This window comes from Varanus komodoensis, unplaced genomic scaffold (assembly GCF_004798865.1).
Source record: "Varanus komodoensis strain SLA01 unplaced genomic scaffold, ASM479886v1 scaffold5, whole genome shotgun sequence".
NCBI lineage: Eukaryota > Metazoa > Chordata > Lepidosauria > Squamata > Varanidae > Varanus > Varanus komodoensis.
Window position 1 is genome coordinate 42231937 of NW_025336087.1, and position 22167 is coordinate 42254103.

The following is a 22167-nucleotide window of genomic DNA, read 5'->3' on the forward strand; positions in this document are numbered from 1 at the left end:
CTGTATTTTGAGAGAAGCATACCCAGTCCCTTCACCTAGCCATCATATGATAGGAACTGTAACCCAAAACTCCTTTAGGGCCACATGTTTCCCACTCCTGCTGTAGCTATACTCCTATAATTCTCACTTTAAAATCACATTTTGAAATGGTTATTATCATCTCATAAAAAAGACCTTTTTAGTCAGTACCATTAACCACCTTGTTAAAATGGGGATGAATGGAAATAATTGTATCTTGTTCAAAACTAGTTATTTTAGCATTGTAGGAGTATAGCTCTTTTACATAAGTGGTTATTTACCATTATTTTCATTTTTAAAGCAAACAAAGCCAGAAAAGTACTGCACGCTAGTGGTACTGCACAATATGGTACCCACAGCAAATTACATTGAATGAGTGCTGGGAATTTTGCAGGGTGTCCAAGTAATAATGTTTGTGCTACTTTTGAATCAGGTCTGGACTGAGACATTCTGCCATGTCATGCCCAAATAAAGTGACTAATAAATCTATCTTCTACACTGATGTTGGGCAGCATCTTCCACCATACCTGAAGGTGGAAAATTAATTTAGGAAGTACGTTGTAGGGCACAAGGCCCACATTGCTTTCTTTTCACATCTTACTGCCACCTAAGGCAACTGGTGCACTTTGTCTAATGGTAGAACCAGACCTAATTTGTATATCATCCTTGCATGTGGAGTGGGAAGGGAGAAGATAAGAAATCAAATGTGCAATTTTTTACTTGTGCCTTGTAGACCAAGTGTTCAGCATTAACAAATTAAAGCTTTCGCATGTGAGAATGCCCTTAGCTTTGGTGTCTCATCAATTTATATAGGGCTACGGGGAAGAAAGGGCTAATGTTAAAGACTGCCTCAGTTCATTGCATTTAATGAAAGAAACCATTGAGTATTTACAGTAAGTTTTAAAAGGGGGGAAGGTGTGTACAGTTATAATACTATAATATATGGAACAGTTCAAATGATGCTTTGACAATTCGAATGTGCTCTCCCCTAAAATTGTTGGCTTATCTCCAAAGTGCACTTCATCTCAGGCACAGAAAGGTCACTGGTTTCTGCAGATTTCCCCAGATTACGTGGCAGCTGCATCATTTCATGTTGCGTTGCATGCCATTTCGGACAGCTCCCCATTCCTCAGGAGGGGTTGCAAGAAGGAGGGAGTAGAAAAATTCTGGTGCATCCCTGAACACCATGCACAGTTCTCAAGATTCAAGCCATTGTGGTTTTTAATGTTAGGGTATAACCGCCTTACTCACATTCTAGCTGTGTTTACTTTTCTTCCACTAACTACGCAACCCTATACATGTTTACTCTCAAATAGGCCCCAAGTGGATTTGTAATAGATAAGGCAACATAATTGTTGCAATTCTGTCTCTTCAGCATGCTGCTTGCGATGTTAATTCTTACTTGGGTATCCAGAACCTGGTACATAAGAGTTCACTGGAGTAATTTTAGACTCTTGGAGTTGATTGCTTAAAAGTAGTTGACTCTGTTCCTCTGAACCTGCACCGTTATGTGACCCTAACTTAACAGTATTTTTATGTTTTAACTAGCAGCAGCAAGACATACTAATGCTCATTTACCCTTTCCCTCCTACCTCCATTTTATGGAAGATAAACATTTCCCATTCTGCCATTGCCAAATTATTTAGGAGAAGAGTGTAAATTGAAGCCATTTATCTTGAAATGTGCCATTGCAGCAGACTGTTTATACAAGTGTAAGAAATTGTAACATAGAAATATTTGGTCTGGTCTGAAAGGAAAAGGTTTCTTTTCTTTTCTTTTTTAATAAAGTTTCTACATATGGAAATTTTGGTATGATCCTAAAAGAAGACGTGTCTAGCAGGAATTGACTTAAGACATGGCTCTGTTTGTGGAATCAAAACAATGATTTTTAAAAAATATAATGAAGATAATGTATGTCCTTTTCTGTGCTGTAGCTCTTCTCAAAGTTGCTTCAGCTTTTAACTAGCTACAGAAAATTCCATGCATATGGGAAAGTTTATTGGTGGCCTGTAAGCTCTTAGAATGTGAATCCAGAGTCAGTTATTGTTGGCTGATCCCAGGTTGTAAATATTTGTCTGTCAGTTGGTGGACGAGTGAGTCGGGAGTTAAGTTACACACGGCAGAAGATTGGAGAAGAGGCCATGTTTAATCCCCAACTCATGATTCAGACACCACAAGAAGACCACGCTAATGTACTAACAACAGAAGCACTCAGACAGCACCTTGATTCTGCACTTCAAGCGAGCAGGGTACACGTATATATGTATAACAGGTAAGATGAGAGGAGAAAGGTGACTTCCCTTTCCCCATCCCAGGAACTAAGGTCAGAAGAAGTGAGAAAAATGTCAACCAGTTGATGTGGGAAGTGTTATTTTTCAGTTTCGTAGTCCTCCACTGTAGACTTCCACTGCTTCCACAAAGCAGAACTGATGCAGGGAATATGGATAGCCTTCACATACGCATACTGCTTGTGTTTCCTTGGCTGTGTAGTTGCCTTGATTGTGAGCACACAGCAAAGGAAAATGCAGTATACCTGCACATTTGCTTTTCAGTATGTGCAACTCTCCTGAAGGGCCACTTGGAAAGAAACGAGGAAATCAGCCAGAGTCCCCTTCCGCCCCCAACTGCCTAATAGTTTTAAGCATCCCCAATTCCTTTCTAGCATCTGGCAAATGGGGGGCAAGGAGATGGGCAGCACACTTGAGGGGCTGCCCGTCTCCTTCTCCAGCAATCACCAGGTGCAGACCCTAGGTTTCAATGTCTGAAGTTCCTTTGTTTCAGAAAGTAAACATATATGCCAATATGATAAGCATATAGATTTGCTATTGGCTTAAAAGGAAACATAACTTCTTTATTTTCATGAAATATTTTTAAAGGCTTATGATTTTGAATATGTTGGACTGCTGTATAAATACAGGCTTATGGGTATCAGAGTGCCACCCTACAAATTCAAAACAGTTTTTGATAGAGTACAGATAAATATCCAACATGAAATCTGCCTGACACACTGAGAATTTTCTAAGAACCAGAAAATCCTTTGCATTTCCCAGTAGGTAAGATTTCAAGGGGTGACTTGAAATTATTGTCTGTCTACAGAATTCCCAAGTTATTTCCAGAAAGTCTCTGTTGCCATCTGATAAAATGAAAGGTTGAGGTGCACTCATTTACATGGCTCTAAAGAGCAGAAGAAACATTAATTTACTCATAGAGCCAATAAATAAATAAATAAATCAGGAGGCCATCAGATCCAATGACCAGCACTACCATAGCTCTCCAGCATTTTTGCCCCATACAGGTTGACTAATATGATTTGAATTCTAGTATGCCACAAGACTGACAAAACGGGAGAGAACACAAAAAATGTTGGTTGCAAAAACTCCCATATATGCTAAGCAGTGAGTTGCAGATTGTAATTGTCCTAGAATGGGGAGAATAAGTAAACATGGGCACGTGCAGAAATGGTGTTCTCCACAGTTCCTATATGATTCAAACCCTGCTTACAGAGTACAGCTTCTTGCAACATACAAAAACTGCCCTGTTTTGATTATCACATAATAGCTCCCTTACTCCATAAGAGTTAACAATCTACTTCCTCTGTAATTTTCAGTTTCCCTAAAACTAGGCTATCTGCATGGGTGGTACTCACATTGAAAAAAATGCATGGTAGTATTTGTGAAAAAAATTAAGTATTGACATGATTTGCACTTTTTTAACAGACAATGGAAATTGGAACACTTATGTCACAAATCAGGGGAACCCATCACAGAAACAGGTTACATGGACAAGGTACAAGCAATAGTTGTGTTTATTATGCTTTTATGTATTTCCCTCCGCTCATTACCATTTCATTATTAACTCCTTATTCTTTTCTAATCTTTTTAAAACTTTGGCAGATTATCGAACATCTTTACCCTTGTTTAATTATCACACCCTTGGACTGCTTCTGGGAGGGGGCAAAGTTACAATCAGGGACTGCATACCTACCGTAAGTGGCGATTGTTGTTTTCTATCATTTGTAAAAAGTTAAACTGAATGTTAGTATTTTGCATTTTTGTTGTTTGTTCAGATGCTAATTGGGCAGCAAAATACTGGGAGTCACAGGGATGCCTTTGTGGTGTTACAAGTGCATGCAGCTTTGATACATCCATCTTGTCATCTTTATGATGGATGTTCTATAAGAAGACAGACACCCTGTTCAAACATTTTAAAGTCTCCATTTCCATGAATGCCACTATATAGGGGAGATAACTTATGACCAGGCATGACACTAGACACAGCTGCAGCAAGGTCGTGTAAAAGGAATAGCTACTATGCTCATGTGCATTGCTTCCAAGAAACTTTTCTGGGACCGAGTTGCTTTCTCCGTGTAGCTGCTGCATCATCAGGCCTTGCTGGGCTGCTCCATATTGGCCAATTTAGGAAGAGTAGGTCCAATGTGCACTAACTTAGTTGAACCTAGTTGCCAATGAAATCAGTGAGACTAGTTATCCATGGACTGTTCCGTTGATTTCAATGAGAACTAAGTTCAGCTAAGTTCAGCCAGGGTCTCAATCAGTATCTAAATGAACTCTGCGTGTCACTTGTCGCCTTAATCAACAAACATTAGTGATTTATAATTGACATTGATGTGACTGGGATCTCAGTTTTTACTTAGAATTGGTTTCTACTGTTGTCTTGCAGATTTGTATTTTTTTATTTCTTCAGACACATGGAATAGTAACAACTGGAAAGTGTAATTTATCAGACATATGCTCAACAGCTTCTGAGTTTTGCTAGTCTTGCAGCTTCAATCAGATGATTTGTGTTCTGTTCATTCTCCTCATCACACATCTTTGCCCTATATACTAAGCAAACTACCTAGAAAATAACCACTGGGCTCTCCTTTCCTATCTGAAAGACAATTCTGAAAATAAGATAAAGTTCTGTCCTTTTAAGTGTGGTGGAGCACACATTTTCCTCCCTGAAAACAAATGCCTCTGTAGGCTGTAAGCACATGTCTAAGCTACTTCCATCACAATTTAGAATGCCTGTGTATCTTCATCCTTATGATGCTATGAATGATTATTTGGGAAGAAATTAACTTTGCTATTTTGATGCTTTTAAATGACAAGTACAATAGCAGGGATGACCAAATAATTTTTCAAATAAAAGTATGTGAATTTCCACCCTGAACTAAAGAATCAATAACAGCAACAGTAATAACAGTAATAAACTCTAGAAGAAACTAATCCTTTGTTTATCAGCTTTTTGACTGATAAAAGATATTGCTTTTGGAAGATAATTATATACAATGTAAAGTGCTAATCAAACAGTTAATTTTAATCAGTTTAGACGTTTTTTGTTAACTATGCAAGGCTTAGCTATATTGTGTTTTTGTCTTTTCCCTGGTTTGCATGCTTCTATAAAAGCAATTTGCAGTGGCCATCTCTTAACCTTCTGAGTTTTTTTAGATGGGGGAATAAGGGAGTTTGTGTTTTCTGGTTGGTAGAGTTTGAATAATGACTTAAGCCTGGTTAAGCAGATACAGTAGTCTGAACCACAAAATAAGGCAGCCTTTATGGTCTGTCAACATCACACAAAATCAAATGTGGAAATAGAAAGAGAGTCATGATGGAGGTGGCATCAAGGGCCAAGGAGTTTGCAAGAGTATTGCTACACTCCCAAAGTTTGAAGAAGCACTGGGCTATTAAGTATTAAACATCAGAATGTTCTTGATTGCCTCTGAAAGAAAAATACTGCAATACAAAATCTTTCATAAACATCTACCCTCCTTTCAGTTATATGAGTTTGATTTTTTTTCTTATGGGGTTGTTTTCCTCCTTTAAAGTGAGGCTACCTATTTCATTAAGGCATCAACAGGCAGCGTTTTAAGTATATCTATAGGCTGTTTCTTTGCAGATATGAAATTTCTTGCCACTTTGTATATCCCTGGCTACATGTGCGCACGCAACATAATTGTCTATCCAGGGTAATTTATGAGTTGGTTATTTGAGAATATTGGCCAACACCAACTTCTGCAATCCTCCAGAAACTGGAAACTGTATTCCTTCAATCATAAAAGTGGCTTCTGTAGGATATTGGTTGCTGTGGTTTCAAACTTTACATTTCTGCATATGGATGGAGAAATTACACCTTGGAATGCGTAAAGCTGCTCACATGAACATGAAATGTCATGTCTGAAATCAGACCTAGCATATGGCTTCTCAACAGTCTTTTCAAAAGGAATGGAATTATTACCAAACTCAGCAGGGTTTGGTAGTAACTCAGAATCCTAAACACGTTTTCTCAGAACTAAGTTCTATTGATTTTTCAATGGACTCCCCCCCCCCAAGTAACTGTGATTAGGGTTAAGTTGGGCTGAATTGTGTCCAGTGTTTGTTTTGAATTTGGATTTGTATGGAGAGTGGGGGAGTTAAGGTGAATATTTCTGTGAATTCCTGTGGAGATTGTTGATGCCATTTCATCCTTCTGTTTTGTTTTCTTTTTACAGAGGGAAACCCCATTTGCAGTGGACAAACTTTGATCCCTTAGAATTCTTAGAAGAGTTAAAGAAAATAAACTCCCAAGTAGATACCTGGGAGGAAATGCTGAATAAAGCAGAAGTTGGTCACGGGTATATGGATCGACCTTGCTTAAATCCCGATGATCCCGACTGCCCTATCACAGCCCCCAACAAAAATTCAACCAAAGTAAGTTAGTTTATCTTTCATTGGCTAATTCAGGAAAATGTACTAAAAATGGCTAAACTTCACTTCCTATCCTAAAGTCCCCTATTATCAACAATAGTTTTTCAGTTTCAGGATAGTTAAAATTCCTCTTTTAAGTCATGCATGGGCATTGCCTTGCCTACAGCATTTGTTATCAGCCTGACACTATGAGCTTTCATATGCTCTGCAACACACACATAAACAAGTGCCTTTCTATTTGGTATACAAGAGCAATATATAAATCAGACCAGTAAATATTGGTATCACCACCTCTGCAGAACAAATTGGCCAGTCTTGGCTTAGAAGTTGTTCATTTGGTAGTTAAGTTTCAACCAAACTTCTGAAAATATACTTGTATAAACAAACTTTTTTTGGCTGGTAACCAATTGTGATGCTGTTTTGTTCAATTGCTTCATTTTATTTCTTTTTGCTTTTGTCATTGCAAGTTGTAATAATTTCTTACTATAATGCATCATATATGTATACTAACATTTTTTTAGTATTTTTGTATATGAAGCACTTAGAGGTGTATATATATTTCAATAAATGAATTAACCAATCAATAAATGGTTTCCCAGCATTTTGATCTGGCACTCTGGGTGGTATTAAGTGGTATCATTCTTTCTGTGTAACACTTCTGCTGCTTGTGGAAACTTCAGTTCCATACCTGTCCAAGAGTCACACAGATATGTTGCTTCTGCAAGCTGTTGCATAACTCATTGCAACTTGCACTAGGCTGGTGTTGCTTGTGCTAATTGTCCTGCTAGTGGTTGCACAAGTGTAAGGGGAGTCATGCTAATGGAACCTCTTGTACTTTTTCTGCTAGCATAACATTGGATGCAACCCTGCTTTTGGAATTTTGATTTTATCCATTTATTTATGGGTTGCTGACTCCTTTCTGCATTTGTCTGTAGATGTTCATTTGCTTATTAATCCAAGTTTCAGTTCTGGGTGTGTATTAAATTACAGAAGAAAAGGATCCGATTGAGCAGATTCTGAAAAGGGGATTAAGAATGCAATCCCCACTATGCTGGCTGGGGATTGCTGGAAGTTGCACAACTTTTTTGTCTAAACTTACATAGGTTTAAATTGGTCACTATGAATCTCTCTGGACAGTATTGATTTGCTGATGTTTTAGTTACCTGAAGTTCTATTTCTCCAGTGTTGTTTATGTCTTCCTATCAAGTGAGAGATTTAGTATATGAATGTGACTAGATTGCAAAGTCATTAAGACAATTCAATCATGTTTTTTAACTGACACTACAGCTAATTGTAAAACAATTCATAAAAAGCCAACATGTTATCTTTAGGAATCTCTGTGATATGTTTTTCAGCACACGCACACACTTTAAATGTTGCAGTTCCTGAAATCAGTTCAGCTTATGTTCTAACCTACACTTTCTATTTGTATTATCACACATTAAACAAATATAATTCACAAAGCTTAACATCACTGGCTAGATATTTTGCAAAGGTTTTACTGTGTATCTACAGAATTACCATTTTTAAATTAGCTAGAATATCCAGCAAATTATATGGGAAAGTACAAACAATGTAAGCAATTTGGTAGGCGAAGTTCTTTCAAGGGTAGAAATTATAACTATGAGAGCCAGAATGGTGCAGTAGTTAAGAGTGCTGGGCTGGAACTCAGGAGATCTGTGTACTAGTCTCCCCCTCCCCCTTAGGCATGGAGCTCACTGGGTGACTTGAGGCCAGTCAGACTCTCAGCCCAACCTCCCTCACAGGGTTGCAGTGAGGATGAGATGGAGAAGAGGGAAAGAATTATGTAAGCCATCTTGAGTTCCTTGAAAGTTCCTTTAAGTTCCTTAAATAAAATAAAAAGTACTGTCTGGTTAAGGTCATAGTAAGTACTAAACAATTTAGAAGATAATGTGGTCAGGATTATTTGTCTCAGGTAAATCTACAGATTAACTTTTAGGGCTGGGATTTGGACTCAAGATTCAGCATGATACTATGGCTTACTTTACTAAACACTTGGCTAGGCCACTAGTCTGTACTTCCTCCTTTTCTCTGCTTGTTTCCCTGCTGGCTTTCTGCTGCCTCTTAGGAAGCTTGGTTGGAAAATGGGGAAAATCCATAGCTATTCTTCACTGCCAAATTTAGTCCTGGCAGGAATGGAGGGGCTGTAATTCGATAAGGATTTACCTGGACCTCCCTGTCTGCTTTTAGAGCTTAATGCAGAGCAGGGCTCGGGGCCGGACTTCTGTGAAGTTCTGAACTTGTCTTCCTGGCTCCCTAAATGGATATCACTGTTATTATATACACTGGTTATTTTGTGCTTTTTATTGTCCTGTGATTTTATAACGTTTTTGTTTATATTGTAGCCTCTTGACGTGGCTCTTGTTTTAAGTGGTGGATGCTATGGGCTATCAAAAAAATACATGCATTGGCAGGAAGAGCTGATTGTTGGCGGCACAGTTAAAAACAGTACTGGGAAACTTGTCAGGTAAGCATTCCTGGGCTGCCAGCATGTTCTTGTCTGATGCATTCCCTATTTCTTTGCCTCCTAGCGGGAAAAATCCCTTGTATACATTTTTAAATGTTCCAGTGCTTTCTTGAATCAGCTGTCTTGCTATGTACTATGCTATTTGAATCTGTTGTATTGCTCACATGTATAAAGTGCATTTCAACTTTGGGTGTAACTCATTCTAAAGTTACTGTTTCAGTTCTAAAGATTTTTATCCATGTCTAGTTCACATTTAAGCTCCAACGTTTCTGCTCACATTCCACTTATAAGGAAAAGAAGCAAGGGGCCTCTGGGTTGTAACCAGTTGTATCCTTCTGCTAATGGACAGCTGTATAATCCAGTAAAGGCTTTCATCAGTGGAATGGGAGGGAGGTGATTTTTCTGCCAATCCCCTTTCTTCCTGCACCACTTCCCATGCTTTTTCAAAGGGTTCCACCAGTCCTCTGGGGAAAATCTGGGTGGGGAGGTGGGATTGCCAAAATGCCCTGTTTCATTGATAGAGCCTCTGCTGGAACAAAGAGCCTTCCATCAGTGGAAGAACCCACTGGGTACTAAGCTCTGTGTTTGCTTGCTAGATGTCTTGCTGAATTGCTGCCCTGTGCATTTTGGGAAGGCAAAGGACTGCTGCCACCTGCTTCCTTGAAAACTCCATCTCAAGAAGCATGTCCAGTCTCAGATTCACACATGCTCATCAGGGACCTCTTACATGTTTACTCTGTAGTGCTATGAGCTGCAGCCTTCATGGGTATAGCTTATCACAACTGGGATAGTCAGACAGTCTGGTCCCCTGGATTAGTATCTGGAGAACAGGGTGGGCCCTAAGAATACTTAAGCTGCTCATCTCATAACAAGATTGGAAGGGCATTCATAACTTCTCAATTCCCATACCCCAGTGTCATTTTTGCAGAACTTTTATTTACATTTCATGTTGAGCTTGTGTTTACATAACTGTGCTAAGATTTGCGGCCTAATTTTCTTCAACAAATATTGAACGCGGCTATACATCAAAATAAAACAGTGGTTGCAAACATGCATTAAAGGAGAGGAGCATGTGAAGCTGCCTTGTGCTCAGTGGGACCATTGGTCCTTCTAGCGCAGTATTGCTGATCTGTAGCAGACCTTCAAGGTTTCTAGCACAGCCCTGCTGCTGGAAAGATGGAGAGGACTGTAGCGCTGTGCTAGACCAGCTGTCTGTTCATGCGGATGGTCCCAGGTTTATTCTCCCCCATCTCCAGGTAGGGCTGGAAAGTTTCCTGCCTGTGAAACCCTGGAAGCCCACTGCCAAGCAATGTCAACAGCACTGGGCTAGATGGGCTTAGGATCTGAATCGGGATAAGGCAGTATGCAGTATTCTAGCTAACCAAAAATACTTCGAAGTAGAACGCCGTGCATTAGAAATAGTTCCTGGAGAATCATGAGCTCCTTGCTTTTTCTTTTTTTAGTGCCCAGGCGTTACAGACCATGTTTCAGCTAATGACCCCTAAACAAATGTATGAGCACTTCAAGGGCTATGAATATGTCTCGCACATCAACTGGAATGAGGACAAGGCAGCTGCAATTCTGGAAGCCTGGCAGAGGATGTATGTTGAGGTAAAATAGGAATTCACCTAGACAACCAGCAGTGTTAGACTTCAGTGTAGCCTAGTATTCCTTCAGTGAAGTAATTTAAGGTATTGCCAGGATGGCTGTGTGCTGTGCTTAAAACGCAAATGTGCTGAGACTGACAAAGAAGTTAAGACCCTCCAATTCACCTTTCTTTCAGTGTGCAGGGAAGCCTACCAGTTCCTGCTATGAATGACACCAAAGAGAAGTGCACCTTTGTTTTAACACAGGAATTTTGAAGCCTTTTCTGATTTGCTGGTGTGACACTGCATTGCCATAGCTCAAAGAGTTAGGCTGGTTTCAAAAACATTTGGTCAGTGTGGTTATCCAGCAAAGGTGTCTGGAAAACATTAGCCAGCCACAGAATCTGTTCACAGCTGCAGTCCCATTGGTGAGGTCATGTGACATGATCTGGCCTTTGTTTCCCAGGCATTGACCTCTGCCAAGCTGCTGGTGACCTCTCTGAAGTGTCCAGCCAATGAAGAAAGAGAGGATTGCTCTTAAGAATTTGTTGTTTTAGATTAGAGGCACAACTGATGTAACAACAGACCAGTTGTAGGCTCACGGACAGAGAAAGCAGGAAAGGAGGGGGAAGGAGTGGAGAGGGAGCCATGAACCTTCTTCAGTTTCACTATTTTAAATTAATTGCAATTTTCCTCTCCTCCAAGGCACACATTTTTATTTGATCTGTAGCAGCCCGCTGTGCCTCTGTACCAAGTATGGCAATTGTGTAACAAAGGGTCAGTGACACGTCCTCTACAGTGTGTGAGAGAGAGCGGGGCTGGTTTTAAACTATATCCATGCATGAAAGTATCATATTGTCCCCCTTATGTGATTGTGCTTCCAATCTCTTTTGTATAGGTTGTACATCAAAGTGTTGCACAAAACGCTACTCAGAAGGTGCTTTCCTTTACTACAACTACTTTGGAGGACATCCTAAAATCATTTTCTGATGTCAGCATTATCAGAGTTGCCAGTGGCTACCTACTCATGGTAAAATGGACAGAAGAGCAATGTTATACTTCGTGATTTATTTGCGCATTATTCCACAGTAAGCTGTCATCTCAGAAATCACTCTCGGAGCATTCTTGGACAACTCTGAAATCTGTAGTTGTGCACCACTTGTTCAGTCATGTAATATATCTGAGGGAGGATCTGTGACTCATTAAGGGGAGCACATGCTCAGCATGGATGGGGCCACCAGTTTGATCTCTGTGGTTTTCAGTTAAACAGTAACAGAACTGGGAAGACATCTGCCCGAGACGTGCGGAACCGGGTTTTAGACCTATTTGACAGGATTGGACAAGATGTTCTGCCTCAATAAAAAGCCAGGCCTGCTGTCCCATCAAAATGTATTTTGTAGGTGAAGGTTTTGTTTAGAAAAGGAACACATTTAATATGTGACTTTCCCTGATGTTTTGCTTTTTTTTAAACATAGACCCTTTTGTTCTGCTTGCAGCTCGCCTATGCCTGTTTAACCATGCTGCGGTGGGACTGTGCTAAGTCCCAGGGTGCCGTGGGGCTGGCAGGAGTCTTGTTGGTTGCACTCTCGGTAGCTGCAGGATTGGGGCTCTGCTCGTTGATTGGGATTTCCTTTAATGCAGCCACAACTCAGGTATTAAAGGAACAATGCAACAGATTGTTTAACAGACTGAAGCAGGGTGGGGAGGGGGAGAATGTAAACAGCTCTGAAATACTGGTTTTTAGTACTTTCAGTTGTATCTCTGTTGGCCTGCCAAGTAGTTAACATTTAATATGTCTAAACTGAGACGGCACTGCTACCTGTGGTTATTCAGGACATAGATCTGAATAGAGAATGTGTTTCAATGGGATCTTTATTTACATTTCACACATATAGCTGAATTGAAATTTTAGCACTGGGTATGCATGAGTAGAAGCATACAACAAGGTAAAAACAGCAGAAAGATGTTGTTTTGCTTCAAGATTTTGAAAGTAACTTATGATTGTCACAAGTGTTACAGTGTAGAGTCCTTACAGAGAAAAGAGTTAGGTATTGGCAAACTGGGTTAGAATCTCCAGGTAGTCCAGAAGTTAAGGTTGGCTTTGAAAAAGCACTGTTTCAGGGAGCTATAGGATCCCTTGCTCATCACAGGTAAAATATATCAACAGAGAGGAAATGTATTTATAAATAAATACAGTAGGTTATGATGATCCCAAATCTTGCTGAAATCAGGTACTCCCAATTTACTCATAGTGGTCATCATGTTTTATTTATAAAGCACCTAAAGTCTGGCAAAGTAATTCTCAGCTCATGGTGAAGGTAGTCCACAACCCTGGGGCCTTTTCTCCATCTTTGAAACTCTGAAATCAACCTTACAAGGTGGTCCTCACAAGAATCAATGGAAAGAAGAACATTTTGTCATGTATTCTAAACCTTGCAATGAGATGGGGGAAAATATAAAAGAGACTCAGTAAAACCTTACATTTTCAGCAAAACCAATGTTTTCATCAAACATTTGTAAACTGATGCAAAAAGATTGGGATTTTTGCTAACAGGCATGTATCTGTGTTTAGCTGTAAACAGAAGTCCAGGTGTAAGAATGTATGTTATCTTAGTCAGCTAACTAATATTCTGGTAGGTCATGAGACCCCTTAACTGTCTTTGGTTCCTGTTTCCTTTTTATGCAGGTTTTACCCTTTCTTGCTCTAGGAGTCGGTGTAGATGACGTCTTCCTTTTGGCACACGCATTTAGTGAAACTGGGCAGAATAAGAGAATTCCATTTGAGGTAAAGGCGAGTTACTTGGGGCCATTCTTTCGGAGCTAAGGATTTGCATAATCAATAGTTCAAAGAACCAGGATTAATGCTGTCCTGAGTTAAATTTCTAAGATCAAGAATCTTTGGTGGCAAGGTGAATCAGTTTCCCATTCCATTTAGGGCCATATTGGAGAGACCAGTGAGATACTAGAAAAACAGATAATGGTTGGAAAGAAACTTCAGGTCCTTTGTAGAGGCTTCTCTGATCCAGATCCTTGCATTTAGGTCTGAGTCTGATAAGGGAGAAAAGAGTTCAGATATGTAGGGCAAAGCTTGACCTGACACCCTTGGATTGAAAATATACTTATTACATCTATTTTTAGGCTATAGACTCTTCTTTCTACTATCAATAAAAAGGCATTTTGTACCTGTTCTGTCTTTTCCCTATTTAAATAGTTTTTTCCAATAAGAAAAAAGATGGAAGTAGTGGTGCAAAAGCACTGAAGAATTACAAATGGAAAACTAGCTCATCTGGATCTGCCATATAATTCCACATTTGAGGCAGAGCAATTGTAGGATAAAGGCTTTTCCTGGAAGTACCCTTAGTACTTAGTTGATGCAGTTATGGCTTCATATATGATTATGTGTGTCTTGTAAATTATTTAAATTAAAATTCAAAAACCTAATTGACTTCCCTTGAGTTCTGTACTGTGAATTTTGAGCATGGTTTTTTAATGACCATGGCATCAATAACATGCTGGTGCCATCACTTGTATATTCTTAGCTCCCCGCAGGTAGACATACACAATCTGGATTTATATTAGGTAAACTTTGTATGTGTATGTTGTGTGCTATTTCATTCCTCATGTATTCTACAACTTCCTGTGTATTTTCAGGATAGAACAGGGGAATGTTTGAAACGCACTGGAGCAAGTGTGGCCCTTACATCTATCAGTAATGTAACTGCATTCTTCATGGCTGCCTTAATTCCCATTCCCGCTCTACGGGCATTTTCACTCCAAGTAAGTTTCTAAAGCATATTCATTGTTGGTTCTGTTTATTATTATTATGCTGACTCTAGTCTGGCGCTTTCGTTTGAGAGCCACTCTGGAGCAGGGATTAGTGTTGACTTGGGCGAACACTGCAGAAATTCCCTGCCAGTGGATGGTTCCTCCTAGACTAAGATGACCTACATCACAGTTAGATCAATGCTAGCTAGTATGGGAACTTACATATCCAGTCATATCTGAGGTGTTTAATTTTAAATGTGCTTGCTTCCATGTACATGGTTATGGGGAAATAGCCTTTGATTGTAGCAATGGCTCTCATTATTATATGACATTAAATTACATGTATAGCCAATGTCTTTTTTCCTCTTGCAAGTAACCGAAGGTGGCTTAGATAGACTTCCTCCTTTCTGACCCAAAGTCACCTAGTGAGCTTCATAGCTGAGTGGGGACTAGAACCCAGATCCTCTGGTTTCCCAGTCCAGTACACTAACCACCACACCACACTGACTCTTATTCTACAACAGGGGTCCCCAACCTGCGGCTCATGGGCTACGTGCGGCCCCCAAGCTCCTTCTGTGCGGCCCTGCAACCTGCTTGGTCACTACTGCTATCACCCTGAAGGTATTTTCCCTCAGACCCACACTGTTCTTCCTGCCTCAAGAGCACCTTCTACTGCTGCCTGTTCCTGTCCCTTCCTCACAAAAAATACAATACATAAGAGAATTCCACAGTAAAACACTGTTCCGCCATGGATTGCATTCAGGTTAATATTTCTTCATCAACTTCTGAATGTTTAATTTTGATCTAAATTGGTAGGTTAATAATTTTGTTACATTTTGATTTAAGATGTGGCCCACTTTAAGCATTGGGCACTCTAATTCAGCCCCCATGTCCCAGAAGGTTGGGGACCACTGTTCCACAATGTTTTCAAAAGTGAAAAAGTTGATTCACCCTAGAAAAATCTTGATACATAGACTTAAAACTAATGAAAGTGAAAACCTTGGGCTTCTTTTTGTATATGGACTTCAAAAGGTTTGAAAATATGTTGGTTATGTTTAATTTTTGTAATTTGAGAAACAGGCATGTATTGTTTTTGGTGAAGGTTGGGGTTTGCTGAGTTGCCTCATCTCTTTTAACATATGTGATCTTTCAGTAGAAGTGCCCACTTCTTCTCAGGCCAGTTATATTATTGAAACATCCAGGAACATGGGGTTATACTTGAGCTTGTAAAATAGGGCCTTGCACCTCTTGCAGCTCAAGGGCCAAATTTAGTTTTACAGAAGGACTCACAGCTGCATCCCAATGATAGAAGGGACTGAAGGCAAATGGGTAAGGGCAAAATACAAATAATATAGACCTATTATGGCTTAAAGTTCATACTGTCAGTAATTAAGCCTTAGGAGACGCCCTTTATCCAGTTTTTAGGATGGGGAGACAACTGCCCAAAAGCCAGGAAGCCAGCAAATGGGTGGGGACCATCTGGAAAAACAAATTTGGCTCCTGTGGGGGTCTGAGGCTCCCCAGTCCAGTTGCAGCTGTAGAACAGTCTACAGAACATAATATATTTTAAGGGGAAAAGAGAAAGGGCATTAACAGATACTACTAGTTTGGGAATAAGAAGAAAATAATCAAATCTCTTATCATTCCTACTTGGATGGTTATGTTGAGCTGGACCTAAATATTTTAGAACATTTAGGGCTCAATCCTGTGCATGTTCAGACTGAAAGAAATTCTGTCATCTCCCAGATGCTCCAGTTAGTATGGCTGACTGGAGTATACTGCAAGTCATGGGACCTTTTTCTCTCTTCTCATGCATAGAAATGCACTCTTACTAGCTAAGAATCAGCATTCATGTTCTCAAAAGTGGATTAGAGCCACCGCGTATGGCATTTCCCTAGGCTGGTGATTTCTCTCTCTCTTTTATACACAATCAATGGCTTAATTACCAAAGGCACACAGGCAGGAAAGGAATCAAATTACTAATATAGATTGTGAATTTGCTTAACTGGCACCATTTAACTGGACTCTTAACTGTTTGGGAGGTTCATGTTGCTTTCAGAAACTTGGGGCTTTTCTGAGATGTGACTAATCCTGTAGATGCTCATAATAACCTTGGAGTCAGTTGTGGATTTAGAGGTTGTGTAGCATATCAAAATGCATCCAGAAAGAGGTTTGTCTGCCACAAGGACATGTCATACATTTTTTGCATAATTAGATAACATGTACTCAAAGACGTCAGTCCTCAAACCTAGTGTAAGGCATGCTATTTTACCACTTACATTTTAAAGGTCTTTATTATGAATAATACTGTCCTATAAGCAAATATTTAGCAGTTTTTGGCCTGCTGTCTTCCTTTTTACAAATATCTGCCACATTTGAGAGCTCACTGGTCCCAGGCACTGTACAAGCCTCAAGGGAGCAGAGTTTCAGAAATAGGCAATACAAGTTGCATATCTAAAAAGCACATCCAAAAAAGGGGAAAGTAGCTTTGTAGGCCATAAGAAAAATAGCAAAATCCATATCAGGATCAAAAAGACACAAAAAATATGCAAACTTTTAAGAGACTACAAATAGTGGGGCAGAGAGGAAGAATGGAGGAAGGAGAGAGATCATGGCAAAGTCATGCGGTCTGTATGCTCATAGTCTTCAGATGAACTGGTGTTGGAGGGGGCAGTAGCCAATCTGTGTAGGTTTTACCAGGTGATACGCTAGTTTCAGGCTGTACTGCTGGGAACAAGAAACAAACAAATATAAATTCTAGCTCTTTCTCAAGACTTAGGCAAAGCATACTCCAAATTGTGATTCTTTGCTTGCTTACTCAGGTGTTTGCAGATTGTTTTGGTAAAATTTTGATACCAGTTCAGATACTTATGCTTAGTGGGAGCTGTCCACCAGATTCTTAGTGGGAGCTGTCCACTAGGGATGAATTCAAGTTTTATGTTACAAGCTACACGTGTAACTTATGTAATAAAGCAGTTAAGAATTAATTGATGTCTAAGTGGGGTAGAGTCCCATTCCCTGCAAGACTAGCAAGGAGTGTTGATGATGCTTTAGCTAATCACTGTAAGCTGTGCCCCTGGCTATTCAATAATGCATAACTATGGTTAACAGGAACCATTGTTCAATGTTATTCAATGGATATTCCTGTTAATTGTTAAACAGTGAGCCTACCTCAGACCATGGCTTGCATTCTGGATTGCAATTATTGCTTAACCATAGTTTAGTTGTTCAGCTTGATAATTATTCATGATTATATAATTGGTTGCATTATGATGATCAGTTATGAGTTTAAGAAACCAAGAAATGAACATTTTTGTTCCTCCCTATGTATGAATGAAGAAACAAGTAAGGAAGCCATAGCTAACTTTAGCTTTCTATGACATGTAACAATGGTTAATGACATCTCAACCAGCCAAAATATGGAAGCCAGTGGAGGCTAGAACTGTTGGACTGGGGACCTGGAGGATCAAGGTTCTAGTCTATCCTCAGCTATGAAGCTCATTTGGTAACTTTGGGCCAGTCATGGGCTCTCAGCCTAACATACACCATGGGGTTGTTGATATGAGGATAAAAGTAGATAGAGGAAAGCTATGTAATTTGCCTTGGGTTCCTCACAAGAGGAAAAAAGGCAAGATACAAATTCCTGCATTGCTTGTGTAGCTATACATCAAGCTGGCATGTCAAGTCACCTTTGCTAAGTTGGAAAGGTGTGAGCCTACAGTCAGATGGGTGACCACACATGGAAACAGAGTAGGGAGTTGGACTTGATGGCTTTATTGGTCCCTTCCAATTCTGCTTTCACTCTATTCTGTTGAATGTAACAATAACAATAAGCCAGTATTAAAACATGACATCATCTATTCCAGCCTGTTTTAACCCATCAAATGTAGTTTTCCCAGTTCAAATATAACAGAGGACTGTAGTTAACTGTGGCTTCCTAACTTGTTCCTCTACTTGTGAGGAGCAAAATTGATGCAGGAGGATCATTCATAATTTGACTTATTAAGCCAAGATTTGATCATGTAAATATTGGTCATTATGTTTCTATAAGATCCATGTATAAAGCTTCTAAAATCTGTTACGATGTTGCTAGGCAAAAAAGACCATCCCTTTTTATCATGTTGAACAATGGTATCCAGTAATGGAAATCATATCAATTTTTTTCTAGCAGTCTGAGGACTAGTTCATTTGTATGACTAACAGCCCATAGAAGTGGTCTACCCAGGTCATTCGTCCTGCAGCATCTTCTGTGGTACTTTTTTCCTAAGCTACTCTGATTACATGAAATATTCAGGAACTATGAACTGCTGTTGAAACAAATCAAGCTTATAATATGAAAAGGCTTTGATTTGACATTTATGGGATAATAATGGAAAATATTGGCTCTGTAAGTTAGAGTTTTCCCTTTCTTGGAATTATGGGTACTGTCAGGAGCACTGTATATGCTGCTTTCACATGTGTTATTACTAAATCAACATATTCATTTTGTCTTTAACTGCTAAAACATGCAGAGAGATTTCTGTCAGTAGATGCGACTGATTTCCATGAGTTCATGCAGCAGGGTTCCCTGCTTTAGCTGATAAAACAGAGGCAATGGACTGATAACTTCTGGATCACAGCCAATGATCCACTTCTCACATCAGGACAATCCACCATGTTGCACAAAGCTAGTGCCATTTCTGCACAGTGACTTACTTTTCAAGTACACGCCACCCTGAGAACCTGTGGCTTGTTTCAGGGATGTTCTTGCCCATGATAGGTTGTTGTGTCAACTGAACCCAACAAGGGAATTTCATCATGGTTTGTAAAGAATGGCTTCATGATCCCACAGGTGACTGCCCTTCTACCAATGTCAAAATGGTACTTTGAAAGACCATCATTTGATTTCTTTTTAGAAACATAGAAACAGCAAATCAGAAAGGGGTCTCCCAGGCCATCTAGTCTGACCCCTGGCTCCAGCTGGCTCCGCTCACAACATGCCCAGCATGTGCATGTCCAGCCTATCCTTGAACACTCTCACTGATGGGGCTTCAACCACCTCCCGTGGAAGCCCATTCCATACCCCTGGGGTCCTAACTGTCAGGAAGTATTTCCTGGCATCCAAATTGAACCTTGGTTCCCTGAGCTGGGCTCTGTTGGAACACATTCTGCCCTCTTCCACAGGGGAGAACAGGTCTCTTCCCACCTCCTTGTGACACCATCTCATGTACCTATATGTTGCCAACAGATCCCATCAGAGTTTCCTCTTCTCCAGGCTGAAAAGACCCAGTTCCCTCGGTCTCGCCTCATATGGCTTTCCCTGCAATCTGGCCACCATTCTTGTGACCATACAGTGCACTGATTCTAACCTTGCTATACCCTTCCTGTAATGTAGAGCCCAGAATAGAACACAATGCTCCAGTTGCGGGTACACCAGAGTCATATAGAGTGGTAGTAATACCTCTCTTGATCTAGAAGCCACACTTCTGGCTATGCAACCAAGGGTGGTGTTTGCCCTCTTGACTACTGTGTCACACTGCCAACTCAAGTTTAGCCTGCAGTTGACCAGTACCCCAAAATCCCTTTTACAAGTGCTGCTCTCCAGCCACTTGTCCCCTAACCTGTATTTATGACACCCATTCCTATGCCCGATGGGCAAGACCGTGCACTTTTTCTTTTGGTGCCCCAAAAAGGCGCAGATGGATAATAGATTTTATTTTATTTTAGTCAGTCATGCAGGTGCACGTTTATGGCTGTCTGACATGTGGATGTTTGCCTGGTTCATTTGTTTGTTTCAGCTGTCAAAAGGAACAGAGGAGGAGAGTGCATTTGATATGGTGGGACCAATTTGCACTTAGTTGCCAGGGACGAAATCACTAGGTGTCACTTGAAAAGCAGCATCAAAGGGGAGATGGCAGCAAAAATATATGGACCAAAAGGAGGTGTGGGCACTATCAATCGCAGCACCTTCTCTGTTTTTCCCCTTTGCCAGTGTTTTTCAACGGACAGCTAGGCAATGATCTCTTTCAATGGAGTTCAACTTAACCAGTAAGCAGTTTCAGCTTGTTAAACCTACCTCACTTTGCCATTCCTTTTGACAGCTGAAATGGACAAGGAAGTTGACCGAGAGAGACTTCACATATCAGACAGTGATAAGCTGAACAACAACACACGCAGTTACATGATTTTCATGAGTCAAAAAACAAAACAAAGCTTGACACCAGCTGTGCCTTTTTAAGGCTTCAATATTTTTTTAATGGCAGTGAACAAAAAGGGGGACATTTGGAGGAGAAAGCCTAGATGACCAGGCAGGTTCTACCATGAAGAACACTGGGATATGTACCAGAGCTGGCTGGAGCACACGAGAGGGAGAACAATCCATTGTGAGCCTGATCATGTGTTGGGTTGTTCAGCAAATAGAGAGTTTGTGGGCTGTTCAGCAAATAGACAGCCCACCATGACATGTTCACAAGCCTGAGATGCAAACCCACCCAAAATCCTTTCAACAAAGTTGTTCCACCAACTACTGTTCTCCTCCTCTCTCCCAAGAATGGTAGTGACCATCTCATTCTCCCAAGAATGGGTGTCCACAAATGTGCTTCTTAGCTATAATCATGATGCTATTTTTTTTCCAAAGTCAAGATTAAAAGGTACTGATGGGTACTGCTTCTGCTATGGAAGAGCTCTTTGAAGAGAGCTCCGGGAGGCTGTCCTTTGGCATGGCTCCAACACAGGAACAATTTATAGCACACTCTGACCTTGGTAAAGACTTTGGTAACTGTACTTTCTCAGCACTCATTTTTCTTCCCTCGTTGTCTGGATCACCAATCATTTTTCACTCTACTTGACCCTCGACCTAACTAGAGGAAGCAAGAATTACCATTTTTCTTAATACCTGTTGCAACTATTGTGGGGGTTTTTTGGAGATTGGAGTATGGCAGTTTGTCAGCAGTACCATAAAGAGTTGTTATTCACTGCATGAAGCTGAGCTTTTTTTGTGTGCTCAGTGTTCATGCCCTGATTCTGGAGTCCAAAAGCTGAAGTAGGAGAGGCCCATTACACAAGCATGTAATCCTTGGCAAATGCATCTTGTTAGATTATGAATGGTTCCATGACCTTTTCCTCTTGTTAAACCATTGAATGTTTACTCCTTTATCTTTTCTCCCTCCTTATAAGTCAATCTGCTATGCAACCAATAATTCTGCTGTAAATAAATCAGTATTTGAAAGGAGTACATCTGTTTTCTGATAGAGGAAAAAATCTAATTATGCATATTCTCATAAGGCTATGCATTGGTTTAGTTTGCACAGCATGAAAACCCACAATTTATCAAGTATGAGTCCAAACAAACTTGTATGCTTCTGCTGCAAACTGGAACAACTGAACATCCCATGGATCTTTGGTCCTTGGTTTAGTTATTATAACTAGGAACTCTGACTTGTGATTTCCAGCCTTCCCACTCCTGCAAGTCAGACTGATGTACTTCAGTTTTGTAGACTTGTAAAGCAATCTCTAGCATAGCATTGGTTTATAGCAGCCTTCCACAATCTAGTGCCTTCCAGATGTTTTGGATTTCAGTGCCTATTAGCCACAAACTGCATGGGCAATGTTCAGGAATGCTGGGGATTTTAGTCCAAAATATCTG

At 40.2% G+C, this 22167-nt stretch overlaps 1 protein-coding gene across 4 annotated transcripts in view; it reads left to right on the forward strand.

Annotated features, from left to right (window-relative positions):
• The window catches only part of PTCH1 (patched 1), a 101035-nt gene that overhangs the window by 37438 nt on the left and 41430 nt on the right, over positions 1 to 22167 (forward strand). For 2 of the 4 annotated variants that reach the window (XM_044446302.1, XM_044446304.1), the window contains exons 3-12: positions 2101 to 2290; positions 3735 to 3804; positions 3912 to 4003; positions 6509 to 6707; positions 9071 to 9192; positions 10656 to 10803; positions 11677 to 11808; positions 12275 to 12430; positions 13465 to 13563; positions 14430 to 14555. In XM_044446302.1, the coding sequence (XP_044302237.1) occupies positions 2101 to 2290; positions 3735 to 3804; positions 3912 to 4003; positions 6509 to 6707; positions 9071 to 9192; positions 10656 to 10803; positions 11677 to 11808; positions 12275 to 12430; positions 13465 to 13563; positions 14430 to 14555 (1334 nt within the window). Of the gene's footprint in view, positions 1 to 2100; positions 2291 to 3734; positions 3805 to 3911; positions 4004 to 6508; positions 6708 to 9070; positions 9193 to 10655; positions 10804 to 11676; positions 11867 to 12274; positions 12431 to 13464; positions 13564 to 14429; positions 14556 to 22167 lie in introns of those variants that run through there. The other 2 variants (XM_044446303.1, XM_044446305.1) reach the window with 2 other exon arrangements.